This window comes from Haplochromis burtoni, unplaced genomic scaffold (assembly GCF_018398535.1).
Source record: "Haplochromis burtoni strain Fernald_Lab_line unplaced genomic scaffold, NCSU_Asbu1 Contig_40, whole genome shotgun sequence".
Lineage (NCBI taxonomy): Eukaryota > Metazoa > Chordata > Actinopteri > Cichliformes > Cichlidae > Haplochromis > Haplochromis burtoni.
In genome coordinates, this window is record NW_024582401.1 from 190510 (window position 1) to 200516 (window position 10007).

At 39.8% G+C, this 10007-nt stretch overlaps 1 protein-coding gene across 3 annotated transcripts; it reads left to right on the plus strand.

Annotated features, from left to right (window-relative positions):
* The first annotated feature begins 667 nt into the window (after positions 1–667).
* On the plus strand, positions 668–9362 carry rcbtb1 (regulator of chromosome condensation (RCC1) and BTB (POZ) domain containing protein 1). Of its 3 annotated transcripts, none has more exons than XM_042219895.1 (13): positions 668–776; positions 1461–1749; positions 2215–2365; positions 3684–3850; positions 4657–4815; positions 4897–5004; positions 5139–5281; positions 5542–5605; positions 5726–5852; positions 5960–6086; positions 6266–6417; positions 6512–6642; positions 7408–9362. In XM_042219895.1, the coding sequence occupies exons 2-13, from the start codon at positions 1627–1629 to the stop codon at positions 7546–7548; spliced, it is 1593 nt and encodes a 530-aa protein (XP_042075829.1). In that variant the 5' UTR covers positions 668–776; positions 1461–1626; the 3' UTR covers positions 7549–9362. The 3 variants fall into 3 exon arrangements, with proteins under 3 accessions (XP_042075829.1, XP_005920136.1, XP_042075830.1); XM_005920074.3 differs by lacking the exon at positions 668–776 and adding an exon at positions 785–905; XM_042219896.1 differs by lacking the exon at positions 668–776 and adding an exon at positions 916–1067.
* Positions 9363–10007: the final 645 nt, after the last annotated feature.

The following is a 10007-nucleotide window of genomic DNA, read 5'->3' on the forward strand; positions in this document are numbered from 1 at the left end:
AGTTCTCCCTTACCAAGTAACAAGAAAAAATAAGTACTATCAAAATGTGTAGGGCTATGTGACCTCACAGTGATGGAGCCTAGTCTAACTTTTTTCTTGCACAATCACAGCTCAAACATAACTTTTAAAAGAGTGTACAGAAGTTGGAAGTACCTGGAAGTTAGACCAAGTATAGCCACTCCATAATACAGCCTGCCTCCCAAAAAGTCCAGTTCACTTATATTGTTTGTTTTCCCACAAATTACACCATACTTAAAATTACTTATGTGGTTCTTAAAATTACTTACAGTATAATTTATGTCTCCTTTCCTGCAAAATACCCAGAATTTAGGCACTAGTTAAATATACTTAGAATATAATTATTTCGTCTTTCCTGTAAGTCGAGTGATGCTTAAAACTACTCATACATGACCTAAAATTACTGCTTAAGTTATAATTATTTCTTTGTCACCTGCAGAAACTTGACTTGTTCTAGTATACCTACCTTTAAGTATTTGTAGATAAATATAATAACACTGTAAAAAAATTAATTCGTTGAAGATCGATTTCATTACAGGAGAATTGCGGCTTTGGTTCGGGCCGTGAGCGTTATCCCCATCTGTGGCTGGTAAGTGCACGTCTACATCTAGGTGTTATTTAACTGAGGGCCGGATGGGGCAGTGGTGCTCCTACGCGCCCGCTTAATCAACCGCGCGTATCATGCGCAAAGAAGAACAACTGACCACTCTCGACGCGGCTCGGCTACTGTAAACACCGGACGAGCGATTTTTTTTCAGGTAAATGTATTTATTAACACGAGTTTACACGCTGTAGAAGTGGTCGTTTTTATTCTTAAAGTTGTTGCCGTAACGCTGTCGCTGTCTGTCTTTTCTCAGTCGACTCGTTGTTATGGAGCGATGCTTTAGGTAGGAAGAGCACAAGAAAGCGCTTAACTAAGCTACTAGCTTCTCCGTTCATCACAAGCTTTTAATCGCAGTTAGCTTTGCTGCTGTGGTGCCTTTAAGGAGTGAAATTAAAAGTTTTTCTACGTAGGGTTGAAAAAAAGGGGAGCAGTAAATTAGAGTACGGTATGCTTGTTTTGTTTCTTTTTTTAATTATTGTTATTATTACCATTATTGCTAATATTATTATTATGCTGGCTAAGGTGGAAAAAAATGTAGCAATTTAAAACGTCCCTGCTTATCAGCTATATCCAATATCAGCTCGCTGGCTTTTCTCAGGAGTTGAGAGTAACATTATGTGTTATTGCTTTGGCCTCATGCTATGCCTCATTTACATGAGATTGAGATGCATTTCCCAAGACATACAGGTATTATTTGATGTAGTTCTGAACTTGCCAAATACTTGCCTGTCATTTCAAGAGAAGAAGAATAAATGTTACCCCTCTTTATAGTAATGTAACTGTTTAAAAAACGAACTTTGTCTATTTATCTTTAATATATTTCTTGTCTTGTCTAAAGCGACAGCAGGGATGGTTCTTCTGGCTCCACGCCACCACCACCATCGCCTCCTCCTCGGGTCCTCCCTTCCCCTCGTCATCCCCCTCCTGTGCCCTCCTCCTCTCCCCGATCATCCCTGACTCCTCCTACTTCCCAGCTAGGAAGACTGAATTTTGCAGGAGTGGTGATGGATGTCAGTAAATGGTCCCTGTTCTACCTGCTGAGTGCTCAGGAACTAGCTACAGTGCGACAGGCCTGTGTCTTTGGCACCACTGCCAATGAAGCAATCTATATCACCCATGGAAATGAGGTGAGGAGTGCACATTTGATAGTTTCTGTTTATGATATGAGCTCTTTAAATAGCACTCGAATGATTGTACTTGTTTTGTCTTCCTTATATTTGTGCCTGAATCTAATTCTGACTTTACATGAAGTGTGTCGTTTGCTCTGTAGTTACGTGACAGTTTAAACAACAGGAAAACGTATGAAGCCGATGGGGTTTGCTGTGTGAAATGTGCGCTTTTTATGTGAAGGTTTATTTCATAAGCGTGTGTTTTGTTGGGAAAGAAAAAATATGCCGCAGGAGATCCTGCATTGTTTTCACTTTCCTGTTTGAATGCCACCATACCAGAGCACAGCTGATCTCAATCAAAACACATAAGTCACACAATGAGCATCTATTTGCTTTGTGTTTGTTGATAACCTACAACACAGCACTTTCAATGTGTATCTGCACTGTGTCTCTGTATTTTGAAATGTGTGTTACTGTTTCCAGGTATTTGTGTTGGGGTTAAACTGCAGTAGCTGCCTTGGTACAGGAGACAGTCTGAGCACTGTTATGCCGAAGAAACTGGACTTCCTGCGAGGGAAGAAGGTAGCCAGTGTGAGCTATGGCAGCGGACCTCATGTCCTATTAGCTACTGACGGTAGGCGAATTTCCACTCAAAAACTTTGGTATTAAATGTCTTGACAGGCAGGTTTCAGCAGTTCATATCAGTGAATTGCATACTGGCCACAAGTTGCATAATGTTTTCATCCTGCTGCATAAGCATTTCATTGTATAGTCATGTGCTCAATATTGGTCAATTTCTACAGAAAGGTTGACTTTTTTCTATTGAACAGTGGAAATGTCACTAATATGAGCTTAACACTTTCATGTATAGTGGTCACTACAGTGGACAGCTATTCAAAGGCTGTTTTCTTGTATTTGTGTCAGTGTTGATGGTGTACTTGCACATAAACCACTACATTGGACACTGATGTGTCAGTCCATACACATCAGTTGTATGCACATCAACTGATGGACATACAATGTATACACATCGATGTATACACATCAACCCTTTGAAAAGGCAAAGCAAGTTTATTTATACAGCACAGTTCAACGGCAAGTTGATTCAAAGTGCTTTACAGAGACATTAAAAAACAAATAAAAAGCATGATTTACAATGGGGAAAAAAGGAACAGTAGATAAAATCAGTAGTTAAAATGTAAGTTTTGAAATTTAAGCTTAAAAGTGTGGATTTGGTGCTTTATTCAAATGCAGCTGAGAACAGGTGAGTCTTCAACCTGGATTTAAATAAACTGAGTGTTTCAGCTGATCTGAGGCTTTCTGGGAGTTTGTTCCAGATATATGGAGCATAAAAGCTGAATGCAGCTTCTCCGTGTCTGGTTCTGACTCTGGGAACTGATAAAAGACCGGATCCAGATGACCTGAGGGATCTGGATGGTTCATACTGGGTCAGGAGGTCATTGATGTATTTTGGTCCTAAACCATTCAGAGCTTTATAGACCAGCATCTATCCTCTGACGGACAGGCAGCCAGTGTAAAGAGCTCAGAGCTGGACTGATGTGGTCCACTTTTTTGGTCTTAGTGAGGACTCGAGCAGCAGAGTTCTAAATGAGCTGTAGTTGTCTGACTGATTTTTTTAGGTAGACCTGTAAAGATGCTGTTACGGTAATCAAGCCTACTAAAGATGAATGCTGAATGATGAATGGACTAGTTTTTCCAGGTCCTGTACATGTAAATAAATAAATAAGTAAATGTTTAAAAAAAATACGTTCAAAAATCTTTTTTTCATACCTAAAGATGAATAAAAATCCTGATTCAGGTTGTCATAATTCATGCATGAAAGGGTTTACCTGAACTAAAAAATGTGCTAATAACATAAATAGAAACTCAGACACTGTATAACCAAAACCTGTATAACATTGACAGCTTAAATTTGTTTTTATGTGTTGCAGATGGACATCTGTTTGCATGGGGTCACAATGGTTACAGTCAGCTGGGGAATGGGTCGACCAACCCGGGACTCTCCCCCGTGTTGATCACCGCTAACCTGCAGAACAAAAAAGTGAAAGAGGTGTCGTGTGGCTCACATCACTCTATGGCTCTCACTCTGGATGGAGAGGCAAGTCCTTTTTTATATATATTTTTTAAATTACCGTTAAATGTGTTTAGCGTGTCTTTTCCTGTCTCGCTCTGTTCTCTTCTTTTCCCCTCACCCCCAGCTGGTCCTGGCAGATGCTTCTCCCTGAACCTGGTTCTTCTGGAGGTTTCTTCCTGTTAAAAGGAAGTTTTTCCTTCCCACTGTCACCAAGTGCTTACTAGTGGGGATCAGCTGAGTGATTAGGTTTTCTCTCTATTATTGTACAGTCGTAACCTTACAATATAAAGCATATTGAGGTGACTGCTGTTGGGATTTGGTGCTATGGTGCTGGATGGTAAACTGTTTCCATTCACTCTTAAACAACAAAAGAAAAGAGCAGGGATGGCAATAGTAGGTAATGAAAAGGAATATGTGGCACACATAATTTAATTTAATTAATAAAATATCATTCAAATATGACTGAAATTAGAATATTCTTATTTTTATGTACCACTCTAAATAAAAAGTTTAGCCCTAAGGGGGTCACCCTTATATACCTTGACCTGCCACCTTGAGGCCTTTAGGTGTCACACTAAGAAGTTTTTCTTTAACCCAGCGGCATTAAAGCTAATGGGGTTGTTTGTGTGGTAAGCTGGAAAGGCTGTTGCCATTTAAAATATTACTAAGTGTACGTTAAGTATTGCATCCTTTTCCCAGTTTGTTCATGTACATTCAAGTTTTTCTGTTTGAGATGTTACTCAAACAGAACAACTCAGAGTACAGCATCAATAACATCATTCTGAGAAAGGTGTTTTTTCTCACACTACAACATTGTCAATCCTCTCTAGGTCTTTGCATGGGGATATAATAACTGTGGCCAGATTGGTTCAGGCTCCACAGCCAACCAACCCTACCCCAGGAAGGTCACCGGATGCCTGCAGGGCAAGAATGCATCGGGCATCACATGTGGGCAAACCTCCTCTATGGCTCTTGTCGACAATGGAGAGGTGATGTTAAATAAATTCTTAGTGATCTCATTGAGAAATCTGAACTTGATGGTAAACAGGGTGGCTTTTATTTCTCTTTAGGTTTACGGCTGGGGCTACAATGGAAATGGGCAGTTGGGAATTGGCAACAATGGAAATCAGCTGACACCTTGCCGTGTCGCTGCACTCCAAGGGATGTGCATTCAACAGGTGAGACATCCAACAACCACATGAATGAGTTTTTAATATCAATAATTGCCTTGAGGATGACTCATGGTTTGTGCTTACATCTGATTGGGTAATTTTTTTTATCAGCCGCATTTAAATCCATCCCTACCTTCCAGATTGTATCGGGCTATGGACACTGCCTGGCCCTAACCGATAAAGGGCTGCTATATGCCTGGGGAGCAAATACCTATGGTCAACTGGGAACTGGCACCAAGAGCAACCACCTCAGCCCTGTGCACATCATGGCTGACAAAGAGAGGTAGGAAGGAGAGGGAAGGGTGTCGGACATTTCCTGTTAATATTTAGTTTCCTGTCCTCATTTCCTCCCTCTGTACCTCTGCCTCCGCTCCTGGTCTTAAGTAGTCGTCTGCAGTAAACAAAACAATGCTCTTTCCCTAATTGTAGATATTTTGGGGCAAATCATGCCACAGCAAAACAGCTTTCAGACTTTTGACATGTTTCAGTACAATAATTAAGAAGGAAAAGCTTCCCTGTGTTAACACGTCTCTAATTTGGCAGGGTCGTCGAGGTGGCAGCATGCCATTCGACACACATGTCGGCAGCCAAGACCCAAAGTGGGCAGGTATAGCATTCATCTTTCAAAGTGATGCACAGTCTTGTATTTCTTTGGTTTCTGGAATTCTTTATTCTAAAAAAAAGACAAAAAAAATCCAGGAGCATTATCATTTCACTCCTCCTCCAGGTTTTTATGTGGGGTCAGTGCCGGGGCCAATCCATTGTCCTGCCACACCTCACGCACCTCACCAACACAGACGACGTCTTTGCCTGCTTCGCTACGCCATCCGTTATGTGGCGCCTCATGTCTATGGGTGAGAGAAGAGACAACAAATTGTGGATTATTTGTGTAAAAAACAAACAAAAATGAAAGCTGTCTAAGTACTAGAACTGTTTCTACTGCGGGGGGGTTTTCTTCTAGAGCAAGATGACTTCCTGACGGTTGCAGAGGCTATGAGGAAAGAGTTCGACAGTCCAGAAACGGCTGACCTCAAGTTCAGTGTTGATGGCAAATACATCCACGTTCACAAAGCTGTGCTGAAGATCAGGTGTGTTTATTATCTACATAGCTATAAGTGAAAGATAGCCTTGATGCATTTGGTAGCTGTGCTTTGTTTCAGGGCAGTTAAGGCAGCCTGTGATTTTTGTTGGCAGCCCTTAACATGTCAGGTTTTGACTATTTGACCATTTGTATACATTGTAAATAAAGTATTTTTATCGCGGCTAGGTGCGAGCATTTCCGTTCAATGTTTCGCTCCCAGTGGACGGAGGATCAGCAGGAAGTGATAGAGATTGGCCAGTTCTCGTATCCCGTCTACAGGTCCTTCCTGCAGTTTCTTTACACAGACACTGTTGACCTTTCGCCTGAGGATGCCATTGGTTAGTATGAATGCAACTGTTAAATATGTTCTTAGAGTGTGTAGAAGGATGTTTGTTTTTGACACTGTGTGTGTGTTTGTGTGTTGTGCTGCAGGCCTGTTGGACCTGGCCACCTCTTATTGTGAAAACCGCCTGAAACGCCTGTGTCAGCAGATCATCAAGAGAGGAATCACTGTGGAAAACGCCTTCACCCTGCTGTCTGCTGCCATACGATACGACGCAGAGGTACAGTTATAAACAGGTTTGTCAGGTGGATAAGCTGAGGTGGTAGATAAATTCACATTTTGGACCAGACGACCAAAATGTTTGTGTGCCATGAGCTTGTGATCTTGTTGCCTTTAAAATAATTGCTTTAAAGACGTGGATCAGGTCTGCGACGACTCACAGTCAGTGTCCATCTTCAAAAATGACTTGGGTGCAATAAAACTGCAATACGACAGTCAGTCTGCTATCAGTTTGAGCTTGGGTCAAGGCTGCAATTACATGCAATCTGTTTGTGATAATATAGTGATTAACTGTAATAAACTGGCCAAAATGAAGGACGTACACACATATATAAACAGAAATTTATATTAACTGCACACATTCAGAGTCAGAACCTCAGACACCTGAACAGAAATTCCTCCAGAATTCATGACGTTGTTGCTGCAGGGCAGTAATTTCACAGCAGCCGCTCAGCAACCTTGCTGTGTAGAAGAATGCAAGCAGTCGAGTCGGGTCCTCTATTATACTGATCAGCGCACTCACACGGTGATTGCAACATGTTGACAATCAGTCTGTGTTTAAATATTAGACAGCTGTTATTTGCAAACCTTCACCAGTCTGTCTGAGAGTGATGGCAGTCTGCCCGAGTCTGCACTATGGTATAGCAGCAAAGGAAAACTGTCAGGGATTACAAGGTTTAACACCCTGTAAAATAAGCATCGGAATGTTTGTTCTTTCTTTTGCAATCTAATCTCCTTATTATTTTTCTATTGTTTGATTTTCCAGGACCTGGAAGAGTTTTGTTTCAGGTTTTGCATAAACCACCTGACTCGGGTAACTCAGACCGAAGCCTTCTGGCAGGTAGACGGAGCAATGCTGAAGGAGTTTATCAGCAAAGCTAGCCGCTGTGGAGCCTTCAAGAACTGAGTGGTGCTTTTAGGCTCCTGCAACCTAAAAAAGAAAGAAAAAAACCAACTAATGACCGAGTGGATTTGGTCACGCTGCGTGTGCAGCAGCAGAATGCAACACCACAGTTTTCACATTCCTGTTGATCCCATCCACGACAAAAGAGGAGGCCCTTTCTTGAAATACTTATTTATATATACTTTAAAGAAGCACTTAAACAACATTATTCACAAGATGCTTTAACTGGATTTTAAGCTGCGTTATCTGTGGATCTAAAATGAGCACTTTGGCCAAACCCATGGCGCCTTTTCTGTGGAAGTTCTTTACATATGTTACGTATACTTGAATTTTTTTTATTTTTTCTCAGCAGCGTTTGCTTTGTTCATTCACTCTCTGGAAAAGTTCATGTGAGGGACCAAAGATCTGGAAGGAATAAACTACTGACCTAATCTAAAGAGATGAACACTGTAATGTAAACATGTTTCACACACTTAGCAGTAGAGCCCAATTTATTGGTGAATTGATTGCATTGGTTAATTGCCAGTCTGTTAGTGTTTGCGTTCATACAGGAAAACTTAAGAAAGTAACGAGGAGATGGGAGAAAGACCCTTCTACCATGTTATGATTGCTGACATTGCATAGTTTGTCCACCAGCTGACACAGGGTAAGTTTGGCATTACCTGTTGGAGCACCTATAGCTGATCTGAGCAGAGTAAATAACGTAGCAATTTAGGGAAATTGATTTGTTGAGTTTCTCTGAAATGAAAAAAAAAAAAAATTGACCAATATATCAGACTGTAAGATTTTTGAATCACCAAATATCTGTATCGGCCTTAGATATCTTATATAAGTCAGGCTCTAATTTGGTATTCAGCAGCTCTTTGTATTTAACTCAAAGCAACTGATTGATAAAGACAAACTCATACATATACATGACATACACAGCTGATGCAGAGCCTGCTGTGGTTTGTTATGAGTTGCTTGCTTGGTAAATGTCCTTTGTACATTTTGGGAAGTTAAAACCTGTTATACTAGGTGTGTTCATTCTGCCTCACATTTCCTCTGCAGCACTACAGTCATCTCTTTATATTCCGTAATACTAAGAGGTTGATTTTTTAAGCTTATTCAAAAATCTATGGAATATATAGACTGAGAAAGTTGCGCTTTTCAGTTAAGAAAAATAACAGTCTTTGGTAAAATTACGGCATTAGCTCCTTTTTTTTTTTCTTCCATTGCAAGTAAAATGTGTTGTATCTAAGGCATGTACTGTGGAAACTTGCTCAGGTTTCCGCATTATTAGCATTTTCATCATTACAGGTTGGTTTCTGTGTTCGGGCAAATTAAAAATAAATCTACAAAAGTGCTTAAGAGGAATTCATCTTAGTTTCTGTAGGTTTTTCTATATATGGAGCAGAAATTGCACTAAACAAAGCTACAGGATACATTGCATATTAAAGAAAGAGGAATGCTTTGAAGCACTTTTTTTCATTCTTTTACTTTGTCGTCTGATGACCAAAAACTCCCTGTGCGTCCTAGCCTTTAGGACAACATGTCAACCATGCCGTCTCCCAGTAAAGCCAATGTGAGATCAGTTTCTATTTCCTTGATAGGTTTCTATTTCTTGATGTACTCAGATGCTTGAGGAGGAGTTTCTGTTCGCTCCAACTAAAGCAGAACTGCTATTTATTATTAAGCACAGCTTCAGTTCAGGCTGGAAAGTAATTTAGGATGCTTTGAGAGCTTCTGTGGAAATCATTGTTTTCGGGAAATGAGGTCTAGGTTTACAGTTTCTGCTTGTTTTGTTTTTTATGAGCTGTTCCTTCATTTTTTTTTTAAATTAAACTGAAGTAAAAAGCGGGCAGTAAGCTAACAGCCATCCTCCCACACACACTCTGTCTCCTCTCTCTCTCTCTCTCTCTCTCTCTCTCTCTCTCTCTCTCTCTCTCTCTCTCTCTCTCTCTCTCTCTCTCTCTCTATCTCTCTCTGTCTCTTTCATCGTTTAGGAGAAGTTTATAAAACCATTAGGTCCATGCTTATATTCAGCTTACAGCATTGCAGTGTTTGGGGTATGCATTATTATTCTGTTGCTGTTACATACTTGAGACATACTGTATTATTTTACTTTTTTAATTTAGCTATGGGGATTATATTTCTGTGATGAAATAAATATTTCTTAAATCTGATTTGTTCACTTGTCATAACTATTTTTGTTCTTGTATATTTTTGTATTTTTTTTATTGTCTAGCTCTTTATTGGCTCTTTGATGCAAATAATTATGTTTTATGGCAAAATGATAACGTGAAAAATATACATGCAAATAGAATGATATAACATCTATAAATCAAAATTATAGATGGGAATGTGAGATTTTAAAAAGAATATATCACTTAAGGAAATTTTTTATAAAAAGTGGTACATTTTGGTGAAATTTTAGTCGATTTTTCATTAATAAAATGTATAAAAATGAAATGTATTTATCA

Bases quoted from the DNA above. Each gene is read 5' to 3' on its own strand.
- rcbtb1 (XM_005920074.3), top strand. The intron at 5,606-5,725 runs GTATAGCATTCA...CTCCTCCTCCAG, and splicing joins CCAAGACCCAAAGTGGGCAG to GTTTTTATGTGGGGTCAGTG. The intron at 6,418-6,511 runs GTTAGTATGAAT...GTTGTGCTGCAG, and splicing joins TTCGCCTGAGGATGCCATTG to GCCTGTTGGACCTGGCCACC.